This window comes from Callithrix jacchus, chromosome 1 (assembly GCF_049354715.1).
Source record: "Callithrix jacchus isolate 240 chromosome 1, calJac240_pri, whole genome shotgun sequence".
NCBI lineage: Eukaryota > Metazoa > Chordata > Mammalia > Primates > Cebidae > Callithrix > Callithrix jacchus.
Window position 1 is genome coordinate 55,532,103 of NC_133502.1, and position 22,162 is coordinate 55,554,264.

Consider the following 22,162-nt stretch of genomic DNA (forward strand, 5'->3'; position numbering starts at 1 on the left):
TGTGGCATTGCAGATCTTACTCAGTTTTTTTTAATCTCATTATTTTGTTTTTGTTTGAGTTTGGAACTTTCTATTGATCTGGGTTTAGGTTCACTGATTCTTCCTCAGCTATGTCCAGGTTACTGTTAAGCTCATCCAAGAAAACTCTTCATTTCTGATATATTCTTCATTTATAATTCATCTGTTACTTTTTATTAAAATAGTTGCTGTGACTTTGCTGCTGAAATTATCCATCTCATATGTAATATCCACTCTTCGTTATGTCCTTTCGGGAAAAGAGAATGCCCATTTTAGGGTTAATGTAGAGTTCTCTTTTGTTTTCAGTTCTACTTCTGGCTATTTCTTGAGGAAATCTCTCTGACCAGGTCCCCTGCCCCAGATTTAGATGGCACTATGGCATGCTCTTTGAAAGTCCAGAATGTGTCATGGGGATTTATCTCTAGTCTTTTGCCTAGTCTATGGCCTTTGGAGGGCAGCTGTTTGCATATGCCTCACGGAGTATTCATACAGCTTTCCTGTTCTGTCCAAGCCTTTGGCATACTACTCCATTCCGTTGGTGAAGACTGGGGGAAAGCGTTGATAGGTGGGTGAAGACTTGCCATAGGGCTGGGACTTCATGTGGGGCTCCTTGAAATTCTATGCTAGCACCCATGCAGCTCTCAATATTTCTTTAATGCCATGCCAGCACCCATGCAACTATCAATATTTCCTTAAAAATTTGGCTGGCTTTTCTTTACCCTTGTTTAACTTATTCTGCTTCCTCGACTGTTTGTCAGGGATAGGAGCAGCTTGTCATTTTTTGGTATTTGATTCTTGTAGGTTTCTTTGGGTCCTCGGTTTTCACTTAGGTGGACAAGAACAGCAAATATAACTTTGTATGTTTTCTGGTATGTTTTGGTTGTTAGAATGAGAGCAGTGGTGTTTTATGACAACTTTCTAAATCCTACAGGAAGCTGTCGTATTCTTAGTACTTAATGTTTAAGTGATGTTAGATGGACCATGAGTGAATGCAGTACACAGTGTTTTTCCTAGACATTACCTTCATAGTAAATTTAGAAACCTATTTTGAAAGATAAATATTATCTGTATGTCTCATTATTTGAAGAAATCCTATTTCTTTAGTGATTTTAATAATCAATATTGTGACTTATTGTCCTTTTACATTGAGACTTTTAGGTATCAGATATTTTTAATGGCTATACTAACTCTGTCCAATAAAACTGTTTGCAATGATGGAAATGTTCTATATATATTAGTATGCTAGCCACCAGCCACCTGTGGCTCTTGAGCACTTGAAATGTGGCTAGTCCAACGAAGGAACTGAATTTTCAATATCATTAAATTTAATTTAATAGTCATACATAGCTAGTGGCTACCATAATAAATAGTACAGGTCTGTATACCATGTACATGGTGAAGACAGTAGATTAAAAATGTATACAGCAATGATGAAAAACTCATGGAATCACTGATTGTGCTGGTTGAGTATACTTCTGTTCTTGATGCCTGCTTCAGCTTAAGACTTTTTGCATTTTTGATTGTTGAAACATTGTATGAGTCATGAACTGTACGAGTCTGGGTTCTTTATGAGCAATAGAACTTGTGAAATTCAAATAATTTTGAATGAATGAATGCTTAGCTTTGTAAACTAATATCTATGCTTTTTTGAATATCAGCAAGCTATTTGATGATCTAGTTGTAGAAGAAATCTCATTGCAACAAAAATCTAGCTTTATTTCCTAAGGTTTTCACTATTCCGCCCTGTAAATATTCAAGAAGTTCACATACATACCAGCCTGAACAAAGATAAATAGTTTATCAGGCAATGAGCTGTGAAGATATAAGTAGAATTCAATTCCTAACAATTTCTAAATCATGTTCCCCTCACACCTTCACTCCAAGAGATAGTATGCATTATGGAAAGGGCAGTCGACAAAGGGGGGGGTGGGGGATGGGACACTGAGTACTAGTTTGGTGCCAACACTAAATTATATAAGTAATCTTTCTAAAACGGCTTAATTTCCTAACATATAAAGCAAAGGATTTATATGTTATTAGAATCTCAAATTTATGTGTGGTTTGAAGATTAGAAGGAATCTTTCAAGGTTGTCTGATCTCTCTTCAATCTGTAGATAGAATGGTTCCTGAAAAATTTTTACCACTGTTTGTTATTATTTTAAATTTTTAATATCCAATGTTGAATGCCTCTTGATGAAATCACAATGATAACGTGTTTGGCCCTCTTTGTTTTTCTAATTTTTGAGATGAGATAAAAGTTAAGAAAGGAAATACTCACATGTTTGTCATTCTGTCTTTCTTTGTAGCTGGACAAATTTGCCAGCATAAGAATTCCAGGCAGCAAGAAAGAGAGACCTCCACTTCCCAACCTGAAGACTACATTTGCAAACAGTGATTGCTCGGCAGCACCTTTAGAGATGATGGAGAACTTTGCAAAGCCACTGTCAGAGAACGAACTCTTAGAACTTTTTGAAAAAATGATGGTAAGAATTTTGATTCTTAGGAAATGTTTGAGGAAAAACCCTTAGCCTTTGCTCATCTTAATGGAACTCTAAGCATTTTTGATACTCATATTCTGTGGGGTGATTTCTGATGTCACTTAAGATAGCACTTTAGCCACAAAGAGTTTTTGGATTACAAAAATATGAAATCTGAGGAAAACAACATACCAGGTTTCGGTGTTGTAGAGTGCATAAAAACAAATAATCTAAAGTATTGAATGGTGTATTTTTGTCTTGAGTAGATTATCTAAATCAGCGGTCGCCAACCTTTTTGGTACCTGGGACTGGTTTTGTCGAAGACAGTTTTTCCATGAGTGGTTGGGGGATGGTGGAGATGATTTTGGAATGAAACTGTTCCACCTCAGATCACCAGGCATTAGCTGGATTCTGATAAGGAGCACCTGGGGTTTATGCTCCTATGAGAGTCTAATGCCACTACTGATCCGACAGGAGGTGGATCTCAGCCGGTAATGCTGTCTGGCCTGCTGCTCACCTCCTGCTCACTTCCTGCTGTGTGGCCCAGTTCCTAACGGGGTTGGGGACCCCTGATCTAAGTGGTTTGAGTCCATCCCATGTTATAATGATAGTCACTGTGCTCTGTTGTTTGCATTGTTACAGGCTGGATCTTAGACCTGACTTGTTTTATTCCTTAGTTTTTAGGATAACTAGATTCTTTATGCAACATTTATATCTGTAGAGACTTGAACTCACTTTAAGTCTTTTTCTGAGTGCCTAACCTTTTTTTGGTTAGCCTTTGCCTCTGTTAATGAGGCTTCTATGAAGGTAACTCTCTTCACTACTATTTTTGAGGACTCAAGATCATAAAGTGCCCTTTGTTTTCTCTCATCTCTGTACTATATGTTGAACCACTTACCTAAGTTGTCCATCCATGAGATTCCAGGATGGTACTTTTATGGTTCACTTGTGGCTACTAGGTTAAAAACTTTCATCATGATTGAGGGTGGCATCTGAGTAAGTGGAGTAAGTAACCCATTGATGTTAAACATTTATGGAGGCCACATTTTACTTCCACAAATCAAAAGTACAACTACCAAGTACAACTGAGTAGAGTTTATGCTAGTTTTCTGTTACTCTTAGCTAGGAGAGGGCTAATAGAGGACAGATGAATATCAGCATTTTTGAAGTATTTACAGAATACTTTTTAAAGAAGTAGGCCAGACCACTTGTTCATCCTTAAGCAGGTCTACTTATAGGCATTGGATTTTTGCAATAACACCCTCACTGGAGTGACTCAGCCGAATAAGATGGAATTGTTGTTTTCTCAGGGCTGTCCAATTTGCTAAGGGATGAGATAATTGTAATTAAGTCCTTTTTGAAAAATAAAGAACAGGGCTGGGCATGGTGGCTCACGCCTGTAATCCCAGCATTTTGGGAGGCTGAGGCAGGCAGATTGCCTGAGGTCAGGAGTTCGAGACCAGCCTGGCCAACATGGTGAAAACCCATCTCTACCCAAAATGCAAAGATTAGCTGGGCTTGGTGGTGGATGCCTGTAATCCCAGCTACTCAGGAGGCTGAGGCAGGAGAATCTCTTGAATCTGGGAGGCAGAAGTTGCAGTGAGCTGAGATCTCATCACTGCACTCTAGTCTGGGCGACAAGAGTGACACTCCATCGCCAAACAAAAAAAGGAGCAGGTTCTTTCTTTTCCTTACTGATTCCTTCAGTATATTACAATACTCTGTAGGGAAAAATCTGCTGTTGATTCTGAAGCTGAAAGGCTTTTGAAGCCGAGAAGGGTATTGCTACCTTCTTTAAATGTAGATTAGGATATTTTTCAAGCTTCTCAGGGTACCATATTTTTGACAAATTTAGAGCTATTTCTATGTCTGTGAAGAATGCTAGATTTAAACTAGCTTTAGTTTTGGCTTGTACATATCTATTACATTTTTATTAATAAAAATTCTCTTGAGAAAGCAACATTGAATAATCAGCCATAGTAACTTTTTAGCATTTGTAGGTACAGAGGTTTTATACCATTTAAAGTTTACATCTAGGTTCTTTGCTTTGGCATTGTGCAATTTGTAAAATGATTGTTCTTATTTATCATTATCAAAGGTATTTAGTAATTTTCACATGAAGTAACAACTTTGTTTTGAAGAGCACCTCTTTTCCCTCCTCAAGACAGTCCTTTGAAAGACTGTGCTGACTTGATTACTTAACGAACATGAAGTACAGTATAATACTTCAACAGTTGTACTTATTTCACTTGGGAAATTGATTTACTTGGTCTCTGGGTAATAGTCTAGTTTCTGTGTGCATCTTAAAAGTGGTGTTGAATTTTTAGTTATACTTAAAGGCTTCCTTCCCTTCCCCCGTTTGTCTTTTGGCAAACACTGAAATTCTAGCTGAAAGCCAATATTGGTTTCTGTATGACTATTAGATATGTGAAATAGTTGTGTTCATCACTGCATTTACAACTTAGATTTCTGAAGTCAGTTTCAGTGATTATTCTTGAACTCTTATATACCTTTAAGTAGTTTTTTTGAATGAGGTGAACATTATAGGTATAAGTTGGAAGTGGCTAGTTTATTCCAGCCGTTACATCTTTAAATCAGCCCTCTCAGCTTATTTCTTCTACAGAAAAGCAATTATAATCCAGCTCTCTACAAGAAGCTGAACCTCAACACATCAGAAGGTGAACTCATCATATTTCTTAAACACACATACAACACTCCCTCCCGGTACCTCCTACCAAAATTTCTGTTTTACTCTTAATTTCCTGTCTCAGAAGTCCACACTGAAATCATACCTGGGAGTCATACTTGATCTCATTAAGGCATTGGTTACATCCATTTACTTCTCTATGCTTATTAGCTCTTAATTTTATTTCTCCCCTGCTTTAGTTCAAGCTTTCATGACCCCTTATCTAGGATATTGCAGTGTTCTCTGCCATGTATCTCCCTCCATGCCTCTATTAGAGAACTCTTATACTTTATCATTATTTTTTTTGAGACCAAGTTTTGCTGTGTCTCCTACGCTGTAGTGCAGTGGCGTGATCTTGGCTTATAGCAGCCTCTACTTCCCGGGTTCAAGGAATCCCTGCCTCAGCCTCCTGAGGAGCTGAGACTACAGCCTTGTGCTACCATGGTGGCTAATTTTTGTATTTTTGGTAGAGATGGGGTTTTACCATGTTGGCCAGGCTGGTCTTGAACTCCTGACTTCAAGTGATCCGCTTGCCTCGGTCTCCCAAAGTGCTGGGATTACAGATGTGAGCCACCGCGCCTGGCCTCATACATGCTTTTTATCTTAGTTCAGACATTACTCTTCTTTAAATATCTTCCCATGCTCTCTCTGAGTTAAGGACCCCTTAAACCTGCCTCTCAGAACTGCTTGTGTATGAGTTCCTTGTGAAATTCATTTTTTTTTCACTTTTTATTTTTTAGATATGTTTTCCCATTAGATTAAATTCATGCAGTATCATCCATTGGTTTATCGTTCCAACAAATGTCTGTTAAGTGCAGCTTCCAAACTTAAGATTTCTAGGATACTATATTTTTCTTCACCTTAGACACTATTCTTAGATGGAGATTAGCTTTAACTGCTTGTCAGCCCAATAACACAAAAACATTAAACTAATAAATTGGAAGATAGCTTTTTTCATGCATTCATACCTTTTCTTATTTTCACTATATCAGTTGAGAGAATGAAAGTTATGCAAGAAAGCTCATCTATCAGGATGCTATCATAACAGGCATTAAATGAGTGCTAGTGATACCAAAATCATTCTGACAAAAATTATTTAGATTCTGGACTTCCTATCTAGAATTGTGGTAAGTATGGGAAAAAAAGATCTGATAAAATTGCACAGAGTACTTAAGTATGAATAGTGATGCTCTATTCTTTTATTGGGAAGACCTTTATCAGGCTTTTTTGTAATGTAGGAGAACGCACACTTATAAAATGCCATCATCATCTCGTAAGCATATGTTTGAAGTATGTATGTCCTGGCAGTAAGAACTTAGATGACCTACTATCTATATCTACTACATATACTGGCTTTTCAGTGTGGGAAACATAATTTAGATAATACCAAAGGCATTCATATTTGACTTTGAAACAATTTTCAGTGTATAACATAGGGTATAATCTATTTTTGTTCTGTAGTGTTTTTTTAATTATAAAGTATTTCAGGCATACAAAAAAGGTATAGAACATAATATAAAAAATACCACCATAGACATAAGTAAACTCCCTTGTGTAATTTTTCTAAACCCCACTTTTATCTTCTTTTCTTCCCTGAGGTGAACAGTACCCTGAATCCAATAGTTTGTTTCCATACATTAAAGAAATTTTTTTTTTTCTGTATAAGAAGACAGTTGTATGGAATAAAACCTTTTCTTCTGATATATTTGATGGGAAATTTCTGATTCAATGCCCCATAATCCTCTAATACTTTAGTTTATATTTCCTACAAGTAAGGACTTCCTTCTGTATAATCACAGTACAACCAGCAAAATCAGAAAGTTAACAATGATCAGTTTCTACCTCAGACACTATTCAAGTTTTACCAACAGTACGAATATGCTCTTTATAGCAAAAAAGTCTAGTTCAGAATCATATGTTGCCTTCAGTTATGTTTTCAAAATCTTCTTCAGTCTGGAATCTGTGTTTCCTTATGAATTTTATGAATTTGACAGTTTGGAAGATTTCAGGCTGCCTAATTTGTAGAACATCCTGTTTGCATTAGTATTAGATTTTTTAAGTTTTGCAAGTAAACAAATGTAAACAGGATGTCTCATGCTTTAAAGAATTTATATTTTTCGGATTATAAATGTGACTGAACAGCTTTTCACATGCTTATTGGCCTTATGATTTGGTCTACTCCTCTGTGATTGCCTGTTTATATTTTTGCGCATTTTGTTGTTTGAGATTTCTATTTTTTTCATATTGATTTGTAAAATTTCCCATATGGCCTGAATAATACTCATGTGTTCAGTTTATGTGTTGTAAATATCTTGTCCTAGTCTGAATCTTGTTTTTTTACTTTCGTAAGGGGGGATGAAGAGCTGAAGTACAAAAATGTAAAATTTGTGGTCAGATTTATCAATCTTTTTATGGCTTGTGCTTTTTGTATATTATTGAAGAAATCAATCCTGACATCATTAATCTATTCTCGTAGATATTCACTTAAAATCATTAGAAATATATATGTATCTATATGTCTGATGTGAGATGTGGATCCAATTTCTTTCTGCATAGTTTTTCCAGCAGCATTTATTGAATAGTTCATTCTTTTTTTATGATATGTAAAATCTCTAATGTTATAGATCAAGTTTTTGCACATGTGGGTTTGTTTCTGAGGTTTGATTTTTGTCCATCAGTTTGTTTGTCTATTTCTGCCTTTATGTCTGTTGTCTTAGTCACCACAAATGTATAAAACCTATATATCTAAGAGCCCTTTTTCCAGAGGGAAAACGAAGAGCTCAGGTGAACCAATAAAAATCAAATGTGACCATGTTCTTTTGATACTTTTGGTTATAGAGGTGGGGAATGTTCCTCTTGCTAAGCTTATTCCATGTGGCCACTCTTTGGGTACATGCTAATGACAATCTTTCTTTAAATCTAGGTGTTAAAGATTTACGAATAGCTATTACTTTGGTCAGATAAATGAATGCCTATTGTGTTGAGTGTGCAAGGAATATCTTAAAGGTCACCAGGAGTCTGAATGAAAATAAAAACCAACAAAGACCCCTTTGTGTTAATTCTCTTAAGTGTTTATTGACTGCTATAGATTCTTACCAGCAGTTTATTTCAAGTATTAGTATTCTTTACAAATCCACTTTCCTGTATCGTGAACATTTTCTATTTCTTACAAACTAAAAAAGTATATTAAGGCTTGACCAGATAAAATGAGAGCAGTTCTGTGGGAATGCTTTGTTCTGATTTATTACTTGTCATTCTTTTCCCTCTCCATTGGCTAGAAATTGAAAATTTCAGGGAAAGGTGGTTTAAAAGCAATCCAAATAATAATCCAAGTATGAGGAGGAAGAGGGAGAGAGTATAGTAGTTCAAGGCAATTATCAAGTTGATTCATGGGTTGTGTTTGTCAGGGGGATAATGTCAATGTTTAGTTGTTTCTTCTAGATCCAGATAAATGAGAAAATAAACGATTTAGGTGTATTGAATTTTGCCTGGTGGGATTTTGTAGCACCAATAAAATGGTTAGAGGGAGGAATTTTAAAGGAGTAAATGTTTTGGTAATATTTCAGCATGCTGTTTCGCCAATTAGGAGCTGTGCAGGCAATTTGTGTATACTCGTGAAGGCCTTTTCTCAGTCATATTTTCTGTAGAAAAATTGGCCTTAAGATAAAAGTTGTATCTTGAATCAAATGACAGTCTTATCCTTTATGTAATTTATGAAGAAATTTACTTAGAAAAGTTGAAAAACAAATATATGAATGAAAACCCTTTTTCGTCACTGAAAGTGCGCTTATCTGTAGGATTACATAACAGTTGTCTGTGATCATATGTGCTTAAGCATGCATAGAATAATTCTGGCAAGGTTACATTCCAAAATAAATTAGTTTTGCAGCTTTCTGAATATTCAGCTCACTTCTTGTCTGTTCTGCTAAGATTTACAGTATTTGAAAGAAAACTGCTATTTAAATTTTGTGTGTGTGTGTGTGTGTGTGTGTGTGTGTGTGTGTGTGTGTGTTTTCCCTGATACTGCATTAGGATAAACTGAAATGTGTTTTTCAATTAAGATAGTATACACTCTGCCCATATTCTCCAGTTAGAATATTTGGCCAAAAAACAGTGTTTATGAGTTCATTATCAATCTCTGGGTAAATGTCATTCTCTGGCTGCTGTTCTATTAATGAGCAGACGGAGACTTTCTTTTAATTTTAATGAGAATTGAGGAATCCAGTGTCTACTGGATAGTACAGTGGTAAGTCAACCCCACTATTGGTAAAACCAAAAAGTATACTTTTTTTATAATGACATTTATGTTAAAAAATGATTATTCAAAGGTTTATCTAAGGACATAGTAAAACTGATAGGCAAAAGATTTTATAGCTGTTTTATAGCTTCAATGTATTTATAGACATCTTGAATATAGAAAAGTAGTAATAAAGCTAGAACTAAGTTCCAGATTCTTGGTAGTATTTGTCTTTTAGTTTTCTAATTATGTCTAAGCCCAATCTAAGAATAAAATTTATTAAATTGAAGAACTAGGTAAGATTCATTTACTCTGCCCTATTTGACAGTGTATAATGACCTTGAATGAGGTCATGAAATCTTCTATTTTTTTATTTGGCACTAAGCCATTTATGGTAATAAAACCCTTAGTGTAATAAAAAGCCTGACTATTTGATATTGTGTGATGTCGAAGATGAATTCAAATGTAGTTAAGAACAGAATAACACTTTTAGCAGAACTCTGGATAAAATCGGGCTTATCTGATGTTGAGCTCTGTCACAAGAGAGGGAATTAGGGGATCACTGTGTACCTCTTAAGATGCTCAACCAGTTTGTGGTTTTAATAATATAATGCTAGCAAAACAGAGACTGCTACCAGGAATAATTATATGGGCTTAAACCCCTAAAACAAAACATAATAATATTGAAATTAGATGATTGCTGTTGACTTAATTGGAATTAATGTTTGGTTTTGCTATTGTAGTACTTTCAATTTTTATCTTCTAATATTATGCTTATTGGCCCATACAAATATTTTGGTTCATTATGGTACTGTATTTCTTGTATCCATTTTGTAACACTAGTCATGCTCTGCCTGTCTGTAGTGTTTTTCATTTTTGGCTGAATATCCTTCCGCCTGACCATCTTCAGCAACTTGCTGCTTGTACATATTCACTTAATTCTGCAAATAGTCAATCATTTTAAATTTAATGTGACTCTCCATGGTGTTAACTGTCCCACTCAACTTGATGTATGTAAATTTAATGAGCATGCTGTCTTGTAAAATCCACAGCCATGAATGAAAATATTGAGTCTAAGGTGTGTAATTCAGTTGAAAAAAATGTCCACTCTCTCATTGCTGTTCTCTGCTTGATTGTGCCTTAGTGCTCCAGCTAGTTGCATAGGTGTGCACAGGTATTAAATTATATCCTTCCTCCCTTCAGTTTTGCCAAAGAAAATGTGGATAATATTTATTTTGTACCATTTAAAAAAACAGTCTAGTAGGGAGTTAAGGTCCCTAAAAGCAGTAGCAAACTGTCAGTTTGATAGTGTGTGGGAACTTCTGGCCCCATGTAACCTGTAGGAAGACTCTTTTGGAGTGTCTCAAAAGTTGCTTGCTTGACCTGGTTTCCAGGTCAGGGCCACCACTGACCAATTTGGTCCTTGTGCAAATTACAAAATAGGTCTATCCTTTCATTCTGGGTGGACACAGCACCACACAAGGTCATAAGTTTGGAAGTTTGGAAGGATGATGAAGTGAAATCTGGAAGGGACCTTGGTCCCATTCATTCCTTAACTAGGTACTTCTTGGCAGGGGTCAGTTGTTACTAGGTCACTGAGGTTTAGTGTGGTTCTGCTAGTGTTCCTGAAACATGATGGATTTCAGCTTGGCCATCTCTGTGTCAGTGTCATGACCTGAAGATTTCTACCCCCGGAGTTGGAACTCATTCCTATTACTGTTATCTGAAGATTCTTGAGAATCTTCTTAGGAGCAGCAATTGCTCAGTGTTCTAGTCTAGGACTGTATCACCTCCAGCTTCACTTCCATCTCCCAGAAGATTACCTACATCTCATATGTTTTTCCTAAAATAGGATGAGCAAATTCTATTTGAGAACTTTTCTGATATCTTCTTTATTTAGCAAATATTTAAAAAGTGACCATCATGTTCCAGGCACTGAGAAAGAGGCATCAAGTATAGAAAAATTTCTTTTAAATGTTATGAGGGAGAAAGAGAGAGATACATATAAAGAGCCAAAGTTGAGGGAATTTTTTTTGTTTACTTTTAATAGATTAAAGATTGACTTGCTTATATATTGATACTGAACCAACTGAGAGAATGTAGTGAAATAAAATAGAAGAGGATGATAGATGTGTAATACCCTTTATGGAGGTGGGAAGAAAGGGGATCTTGAGCATAAATGAACAGGAATATCTTTGGATAGATGCAGTGGTTGGGTAGGGAAAGATATTAGTGTGTAAATAAAGTGGTAAAACAGCAGGAAATGGAATTGTAGCTTTCTTTTCATAGAAGGAATTGAAATTTACTTACCGAGAGTGATAGGCAGACGTAGTAGTTTCATAGTTCCTGGAAAATAGCCAAGGTTTGAAATAAGTACCATATGAAATGTTAAAAGAGACTAGTAGGATTTACTATAAATGTTATGAGAACTGATGAATCAACAGTTGGCCTTCATTGGAAGAAATTGGAATGGTCAAGAAAGTGGAGGTTTTCATTGGGGTCAAGAAAAAGGTGGTCTGGGAGTGGGAGGAGTGACAAGATGGAAGATTGAGGTCATAGATAAGGATTATAGAGATTCTGATGATGCCTGTGGTGGAGCAGGTTTTAGATAATGAAAAGGTCCAGATGTGGTCATGAGGACTGTGGAAGTGAAGGTAGCTGTGGACAGTGGAAGTGAAGGTTGCATTGGCAAGGAAGCCAAGGACACTCTAGGGCAGGCGTGCTCAATCTTTTGGCTTCCCTGGGCCACATTGGAAGAATACTTGGCTTGGGCCACACCTAAAATATACTAACATGATAGCTGATGAGCTTTAAAAAAAAACACACACACACAAAAATCTCATACTGTTTTAAGAAAGTGTTGGGCCACATTCAAAGCTGTCCTGGGCTGCAAGTTGGAGAAGCTGTCTCTAGGGTCATTGTTGGTGATAGCAAAGTGTAGAGTGTCAGAGTAATCAACCCAAGTTGATGGCAGTGGAAGTGTTCAGTCAGATGGTACTAGCCCCAAGGAAAAGGGGTTTTAGGTGCCAATAGAGATAAATAATATGACAATAAGAATGAGGAAGATAAAATAGAACAGAGCTCAAGTCTAAGTTAAAGAACCATGGTCAACTTGCAGAATTTTCCTAAATCTCGGCTCTCTCATCAATAAAGAGGACATACCTCAAATTAGTGAGGATTAGTTAAGTAAAGCTTATAAATGTTCAGCATACTGCCTGGCTCAAGAATTTGACCACCATTTAAGATTACAGGAATACTAGAGGTCTTTGTAAAATGGTTCTGGGACAATGGGTGAGAAGGTCAGTTCATAGAATAGGTTTAGAATGAAAATATATGGAAATGTAAACAGTCGGAAAAGTTTGGGTTTTGAATGGAATTCTGTTACCTGTGTCTGACTTACTTAACCCTTCCTCTCGGGACGCTTGGATTTGTCTTGATTGTGGTTTCTTTAGTCCCCTTTCCTCCTTCACTTCAGTGTGTATTTACTATAGCCAGATAGTCTACAAACCTATTCTTTTTATTTAGGGGATAAAAAAAAAAAATCTCCTTTTTCTTCTTCTTCTTCTTTTTTTTTTTAAAATAATGATGTTCTGTTTTTTTTTTTAACCCCAATTTATAAAAAACTCTGCTATTAAAATACTTTGATTTAATCTTTTAAAATAACTTTTTCATTTTGAAATCACTTTAGACTTATAGAACTGCAAAAATAGTATAGATAATTCTTGTATACTTTTCACCCAACTACCCCAATGTTAACATCTTATATAACATTTGTACAATTATTAAAGCTAAAAATTGAATACTGAGACAATGTTACTGACTAAACTAGTGACTTTCTTCAGATTTTGCTAGATTTCCCACAAATGTCCCTTTTTTTTTCTCTTCCAGGATCAAATCCAGGATCACATCTTGCATCTGTTTGTCATGCCTCTTCTAGTCAATGACAGTTCCTTATCTTTTATGACCTTGATACTTTTGAAGAATTATGGTTACTTATTGTGTAGAGTTCTCTCAATTTGGGTTTGTCTGACCTTTTAATTTTTGTGATTAGGTTAAGGTTTATTTTGGGATGAATACTACAGATGTGATCACCCTTCTCATTATATCATAGCTGGAGGTATGAAATATCAGTATGTCCTATTATTGGTGGTGTTAGCCTGGACAACTTTGTTAAGGTGGCATCTGCCAGCTTCCGCCCTTGTAAAGTTACTATTTTTTTCCTTTGTAATTAAGGAGAAACAGGATGTCTGCATGGTCTGAAAGCATCTCCTTAATTTATTTTGTTTTTTAAGTTATAATCTATCATTTTATTTTTCAAATTGTTCCAGTTTTGGCCATTTATATCTTTTGCAGTTTGGCTCATGTCCTTTTGACATATTTTCTTTCTTTCTTCCTTTTGGAGTACTTTGTTTTTACTTTCTGGTACCATGTTGATTTGGTCTTTCAAATTCTGGTCTTTTTGGATGGCATAGCTGTGTCTCTATGTATTGAATGAAGAAAAAAAAGTTTTTCAAAACTTCTGAAATCTATTCCTAGTGCCAGTCAGATTAGCACAGTAAAACAGCACAGTGATTCCATTTAGGTATAGATTTTAATTAGAAAGTAATTGGCCAAAGGAAAACTATTTTTTTTTTTGATGTCGCAACTCCCAGTTTTCCCTGGCAAAACTGTGTCTACACATGCACAGGTGGTCTCCAGCATATAGCACTTCGATGAAATGATTTTCGACTTTACAGTGGTGAGAAAGCAACATGCATTGCATAGCGACTGTACTTCGAATTTTGAATTTTATTCTTTTTCTGTGCTAGCAATATGCAGTTTGATACTCTGTTGTGATGCAGGGCAGAAACTGAGAGCTGCAACTACCCCTTCAGCCATGCCGTCATGAGGCTGAATAACCACCTGTACTGGGTCCCCAGCATTTTTTGGATATCGTGCTTTGTGTTTTCGCATCCCACTATGTCTAAAGATGTGCATCTGTGTATACAAAATGTTATTATAAAATAGTATTTGTGCTAGATGATTTTTACCCAACTGTAGGCCAATGCAAGTGTTCTGAGCATGTTTAAGGGAGGCTAGGCTGAGCTGTGAAATGCAGTAGGTTAGATGTATTAAATGCATTTCAATTTTTAATGGCTTTTTTGGGACATAACCCCATTGTAAGTTGAGCATCTGTATATTAAGGAGTACTATAAATGAGATAATTCATAATGCATATTTTTAACATTAACAGAACTTTAACATCAAAAACAATAATACGCTCTTCAGACAGATATTAAAATTTTGAATAGGTGACTTGTCAAATAATTTTTTTGAACGACATATATTCAGCCCAATAGCCAATTGATAAATTTTTCATTTAACGGGTAGAGATTTATTTGATATATCCATGGTAATTTTAACTTCTTTCAAATTACTCACTGAGCCTTATGTATTTATGTTTTTTTTTATATTTCCTATTTTACCTATAATCGACATTTAATGAGATACATACATATGTCAACATACTGATATATTGAGGAAAAACAGCCATTTTAGAGCTGTTTTAAAGTCTGTCTACAGTGTCATTTTGTACCTAGGCAGTGTGGTAGCACAGTAAAACAGCATGTTTTATTGACCTGTGTTTGAATGGAAGGATCAGTTAATCAGTTAATACACAATAGTTTATATTGCTCTTTTTTTTAGGCCATCTCTATGTGTTTCTACATTTATTCAGTTCTGTTTGAAAGAAGTCTTATTTTAACATCAAGTGAATTATTTTCAAATGTCATAGTGGGTACTGTTGGTACCCCCTCCCAGCTGCCTTTTACCAGGCTGGTGCACCCAGGCCCCAGGTGATGAGAGTTGGCTTCTAATGGCTTATAGATGCCCCTTTCTCCAGAGATTAGCCCTCATCAAAACTAGGATTCTGCAACTAATGACTAACTTGAGGTTGTTGAGGCTGGTTTCTGCTTCCAGGTCATCCTGACAGTGGTGCATTTCAGGGTGAAGTGAGAATCCACCAGAGGCCAACTTCAGTTTGTCTTTTTTTCCCTCTTCTGTCTTCCTTTACTCTCTTTATCCTGAGAACAGCCCCACCTGCACCTGAATGCCTGTTTCAGGCTCTGCTTTTTTATCCATGAGCATAGATAATGGAGATACAACATGGTAATTTTGAGGAAATATAAACTAAGAAATATAAAAAAAAGGTTGGCTTGCTCACTTTTCCCCCACTGACCTTTCCCAACTCCATTTTCTTAGATAGCCTTGGGAGATGCTTAACCCTTCTGGAATTTCAACATAAAATATGGATATGCAATTTTTAGGGAAAAAAGCTCCCAATAAAGTTTCCAAGGACTTTGTTACTCCCAGAAATTAAGTTACTCCCAGAAATCCCATGCCTCATGGGATTTTCTTCTTTCAGCCTTCTTTTCCATAAATAGAAATTCCAAATATATTCCAAAAATACCTTACCCCTCATACTTTCATACATATTTTTTTCTCTCTACTGCCTCCTTATCTCTCTCTCTTTTTAAAGGGCAGAGCTTTTCTTACTCTTTCAAATGCCATTTCCTCCTGGACATATGGAAAATGACCTGTTAGATGAAGTTACATGCCTAGTGGGTATCTCACAAAGGTTTAGGGTGTTATGTAATTGTTTCCCATCTTTTTGTAGTATTGTCTTTGTCCATTTTGTGTTGCCATAAAGGGATACCTGAGGCTGAGTAATTTAAGAAAGAGATTTATTTGGCTTTCAGTTCTGCAGGCTGTACAAGAAACATGGGACCAGCATGATGAGGGCCTCAGGGAGCTTCCACTTGTGATGAAAGGCAAGGAGCAGCTGGTGGGCGCAGAGATCACATGGCGAGAAAGGAGGCAAGAGAGAAGGTGGTGGGGAGGTGCCAGGCTCTTATTAACAGCCTGCTCTCATCGAAATTAGTAGGGCAAGAGCTCACTTCTACCCCAGAAAGGTCACTAATCTATTCATGAGGGACCTGTACTCGTGACCCAGTCACCTCCCACTAGGCCCTACTTCCAACACTGGGGTTCAAATTTAACTGTGAGATTTGCATGGGACAACATCTGTATTAGAGCAAGTATTATTTATCTCCTTTTTGTTTTTTACATTAGGACTGGCATCATTACTTTTTTCAGGAAGGTGAGTACCATAGGCAAAAGAGGTGGGATAAACCAGAGAAAGCAGCTGGGAGAACTCTGGGTGTCTCCTTTAATTCCAGATGTATCACTCTACTAGTCAGAGTTCTCCAGAGAAACAGAACCAATAGGATGTCTGCCTGTCTGCCTATCTGTACGAGAGGGGATTTATTAGGAGACCTGGCTCACATGATTATAAAGGGTGAGAAGTCCTACAGTATGCTGTCTGCAAGCTGGAGAATCAGGAAAGTCAGCAGTGTGGCTCAGTTCAGATCCAAAGTTTTCAAAACCAGGGAAGTTGTTGCTGTAACTCAGTTGGAGGCTGAGGTGGCCTAAGGCTTGAAAACTCCAGGGAGGGTGCCACTGGTGCAAGTTCCAGGGTCCAGAGGCTGAAGAACCTGGAGTTCTGATGTCCAAGGGCAGAAGAAGGTTGTTCCAGTTCCAGAAGAGAGAGAGAGAGAGAGAGAGAGAGACTGAGAGACTTAGCCTTTTATCTACCTTTCCATTTTATCTAAGCTCAGCTGATAAGATGGTGCCTGCCCACAGAGGGCAGATCTTCCTTATCCAGTACACTGATTCAAGTGTCAATCTATTCTGAAAGACATACCTAGAGAAAATGATTTACCAGCCATCTGGGTATCCTTTAAGCCAGAAGACTAACCCCAAATTAACCATCACACCTAAAAGTAACCAATCCCCAGAATTAACCATTACAACCACTTTTGTGTATGAATTGGTGTTATCATGAAGATGTCTTTCCAAAAAGAAAGCAGAGGACTTTAAAAAAAAAATTTCTTCTACTACTCACCTTGAAATTGTATTTCAATTTCAGCCATAACTAAAGGGCTTTCTGTTTTTTTGGTATTCTGTATCTATTAAGTATTTTAATTTTCTAAAGAGACTGGATAATGTTTGGCCATTACACTGAAAATAAAAATAAAGCGAATAATTTAAAACAGAATTTCCCAGCGCTCTCAGGTTCCCCACCTTTTATAACAGTTATCTCCTAACTGTCTCATTACTTTTTTTCCTGTGAAATTCGTTATAGGAAATGTTACCTATGATCATAAATTTAAAAAATAAATGTCTTTTTGTACTCTATAATAAAATATATATTTCTATTTAAACAACTGGCCATGACCACTCAAGAAGGTACAGTAAATTCACACACTTGAATCTCTGCTTCATACCTCTGTGAGTACAGCAGTGGCATTGTAGATTGGTAGATTGATATAGCTGTGCTGTTTTGGGGATTCAAATACCACCAACAGTATTTCCCTGGGACAGCTACATTTCAGGAATGAAGCATAACTGTTGGTAAAGCTTAAAGAAAGCACAGTGTAACTATAATTTACAGAATAGTTTGATTTTTGGAAAATTCAGTATAAAGTAAAAGCATGCAATACCAAGTATTTAATATGTAATCATTTTACATTTTACATCTATTTCTGGAATAGGAGACCGGCAGAACTTGATTTTTAGTCTCAACTGTGCTCATCAGAACAGAAACTGGTCCAGACAGCATTAAAAAAAAAAACTGGCAGATGGGACAAAAGCAATCCCTAGCTGCCCTCATTACTCATTAGCATAAGACGCTCCCACTAGTGCCATAGTAATTTACAAATGCCATGGCAATGACCCAGAAGTTACCACCCCTTTCCTAGAAAATTCTAAATAACCCACCTCGTAATTTACATGGACCCACCCCCTAATTTGCATACAGCGAAGCGGGTTTAAGTGAGTATAACTACAATTGCCAAGAGCACATACATTTCTGACTCTGTGCACACTGCCTGAGTTAGCCCTGTTCTGCAAGGAGTAGCACCATTAAATAAAAGGTTCCTGTGTAATACCACCATCTTGCCTTTGAATTCTTTCTGTGATGAAGCCAAGAGCCCTCCTGGGCTAAGCCACAAATTTGGGGCTCACTTGTCCTAGAACAGTTCCATTGAATTAAAGTCTAGGCTTAGTTAAGGATGATTCTTTCTCTCTGTCTTTTTTATGTATGTGAATCTCTTTATGGGGCACAGGGAGTTTTTACCGTACAGGTCAAACTGTGATGCTACCCCTATAAATGCTGCTAGCATCACCTCAATTATTGTGACAACTAACAAACATGCTTACAGAAGTTCCAAAATTTCCAAAATGCTTCCTATGTGGTGTTACGTCCTATTGAGCCTTCTCTCACTAGCTTAGAGAAAAAAAACAAAACAAACCATTATTCACATAACAGGGTGTTTCTAACTAGAACAGCAAAAGTGACATTACTAATTACTACCTTTTATCATATAGTCAAATGGATCAGCTTCTAAGATCTTAAATATTTCTATCAAGGTAAAATGAAGGGAATTTTGACTTTTAATTGCTTGAAGAGTTTGGTAGCCAAGAATTGAGTCAGCTGAAGGCATAAACTACACAGCATTTGATGAATGTAGCACCCTTATAAAATCTGGAAGAAATTTGACTTGCTAGGCTCCATCGGTGAACCAAAGTCCTGAATTTTATGGATCTATTCTGAGTAGATACAGCGTTTATATACATTCAGGTATTTCACATTGCATATTACAAATGACTTAGGGCTACGTTCAGGAGGAAATTAATTAGAGTTGCCCTTCTCCTTTAGCCATTTCTGTCTTACCTCAGGCACCCTTTCCTTTGCAAGAACAGCCTCTTATTTCAGCAGCTTAATTAAGAGCAATTCATATATTTATGTGAATATATACCTGACTTGAATTTTTAGTCAACAGTAGCAAGATCTTGGATACTTAAACCCTTATTTTGGTTGGTGCTGTTGAGCAATGTTAGATTTTAGGTGGTGGCTATTTTTATAAGTACAACTTTTGTGTGATATGAACATTCAATAAATTAGTTAACATTTTTTATGAGAGTAGGGAAAAGGCAAAAATATAAAATGCTTTGTCTTTTGCTGGAATCAGTACTGGATATTTGATATGTGCTTGTGAGTATCAGAATCTGAAAACTGGTTGGTTTATTTACTTTTTAATTTTTATAACACAAAGAGCAGCTCTTTCAAAGCAGTGCAAGATAGCTTCAGGTGCAGCTGTTGTAAAAATAAATAAATATATTGAAATTGTGAATCCTAATGATTGGCAGAAATCTGCAACTGTCTAATTATCTATAGTGATGTGAATATAATTTTATTTGCCTGCTGTGAATTTTAAAGGTTTTTTGGTAAGTGTTTTACCTTTTAAAATGATCTGGAATACTTTCTTCTCTCTCTCTCCAGCTCTTTTCTCTCTCCTTCCTTCAGGCTGAACTACACGTAAATCATTCCAAAACAATTAATGCTGCTTTAGTCACAAATTATTGATTTTTCCATTCGTAGTACACGTAGAATTGCTGCTCTCCTTAGATTCTAAAATGAGGCATTTTAATTGTGTTTTCCAGGAAGATATGAATTTAAATGAAGATAAAAAGGCACCATTGCGGGAAAAGGACTTCAGTATCAAAAAAGAAATGGTGATGCAGTACATTAATACTGCTTCTAAGACAGTAAGTAAAACCGTCAAGTTGAAAAATACTGCTGAACATGTTTCAGTATGGAAAACAACACATTTGTCTAATGAAGTACTTAAGTTTGTGGGCAGCTGTAATCAGAGGGCTTTTGAATGTATAATTAAGGGCACAAGTATTATACGTTTGTTTAAATTAAAAATATTTCTCATCTTATAACTTTTAAGCTGCTTGTGTTTTTTAGCCAGTTACATTGCTAAGAAGCACTGTGGGGGGTCTACTCTGTCACCTTTACTTGTTAGTGATTTAATATATTTATTGGGTTTTTAATGTCACTTATAAATCAGAGCGATGTTTGTATTATAGAAAAGTGAGTCCGATTTTACTCTATCTACATCAGGGTACATAATAATGGCTTACAAGTGCATCTTTATTGTGAGTCTCCCTATGAATAAAATTATCTTGTAACAAATTATAAATGTTGGTATTGAAAGGAGCATTAGGCCTCTACATGGCTGCCAATTTTCTAGAGAAACATGAAATATGTGGGTGGAAGTAATGACTAAATGTCTAAGAAACCATGACTGGCATACAGAATCAATTGCATTTATTTCATGGAACAACAAATGAGCTTGACTAGTCATATACAAATTGAATAAATGGATTGGATGAAAAATATAAAATGGAAGCCAATGAAGAAGCAATCAGTAGAAAGACAGTAGGAAATGATTTTGGCTCAATTTACAACAGAATTGGATTAGGAAAAAGTGGCGTAACACACTAGTTTTCCTTGTGTATTTTAACCTCAGTTCAGCTTACAAGAACATAAGTTATTTATATTTTAACTCCACTTATCTGCTAGACCAGTCAGTGACTCTGAGGTATTTCTTTTGAAAGAAAGACTCAAGTGATGTTTAATTTTTAAACATGTCTCATGTTCTGGCAGCCTGCTCTTCAGGAATAGAAATCACTGTGAGTACTGTGCTTTTTTCAGTTGTTTTTATAGACGGGCTGTGTATTCTGCTACTATGATACTGATACTAATTGCCTTTGTCCTTTAATGATACTTATATATCACAAATTGGTATTGGGGGTTTAAGAGTCAGAGCTCTGGTGTTTTGGATCTGCTTAGGTATCTCTGCTTGGCTTTGGAAATCTTATTTTACATCTTTGATTAGCAATTTCCTTATCCATAAAATGGGAATACCTATATAGTGTACTTATCAGAGTTAAATTGGCTAGGCATGGTGATTTGAGAGGTCAAGGTGGGAGATCTCTTGAAGCCAAGAGTTTGAGAGCAGCCTGGACAACATAGTGAGACTTTGTCTTGACCAAAAAAAGAAATTAGCTGGATGTAGTGATGAGAGCCTGTAGTCCTGGCTACTTGAGAGGCTGAGGTGGGAGGATTGCTTGAACCCAGGAGTTTGAGACTGCAGTGAGCTTCTGTCGCATCACTGTACTCCAGCCTGGGTAACACAGTGAGACCTTGTCTCTAAAATAATAATACTAATAAAAACAAGATTAAATTGTTTATTCCATGATTAGAATACAACAAATATATGTATTTTATATATAGATTTTATTGCATTTTAGGTTTTGGGGTACATGTGAAGAACATGCAGGATTGTTGCATAGGTATATACATGGCAATGTGGTTTGCTGCCTTCCTCCCCATCAACTGTATCTGGCATTTCTCCCCATGTTATCCCTCCCCAACTCCCACCCCCTGCTGTCCTTCCACTAGTTCCCCCCCACAGACCCTAGTGTGTGATGCTTCCCTCCCTGTGTCCATGTGTTCTCATTGTTCAACACCCGCCTATGTGTGAGAACATGCGGTATTTGATTTTCTCTTCTTGAACACAATATATTTTATAGCTGGTGATTGCCTCTTGTGGTAGTGGTGGTGGTAGCAATCGTTTTTCTTTGTAATTTGTTTATTGTTCTTGTTATTGTAATCATTACACCATAATTTAAAATATAGAGAAAAGTACATCAGTAAATATACAGATTTACTAATTTTAAGTTTGTATGTCTAAGGCCTTTTTTGGTTGTTTTTTTAAATGTCTATAAGGCCAGGTGTTGTGGCTCATGCCTGTAATTCCAGTGCCTTGGGAGGCCGAGGCAGGCAGATCAGTT

The 22,162-nt window shown here is 36.4% G+C and overlaps 1 protein-coding gene across 2 annotated transcripts in view; it reads left to right on the forward strand.

Annotated features, from left to right (window-relative positions):
• The window catches only part of DIAPH3 (diaphanous related formin 3), a 506,459-nt gene that overhangs the window by 56,608 nt on the left and 427,689 nt on the right, over positions 1-22,162 (forward strand). For both annotated transcript variants that reach the window (XM_035296778.3, XM_035296781.3), the window contains 2 exons: positions 2,325-2,501; positions 19,961-20,065. In XM_035296778.3, coding sequence (XP_035152669.1) covers positions 2,325-2,501; positions 19,961-20,065 — 282 coding nt within the window. The remainder of the gene's footprint in view (positions 1-2,324; positions 2,502-19,960; positions 20,066-22,162) is intronic.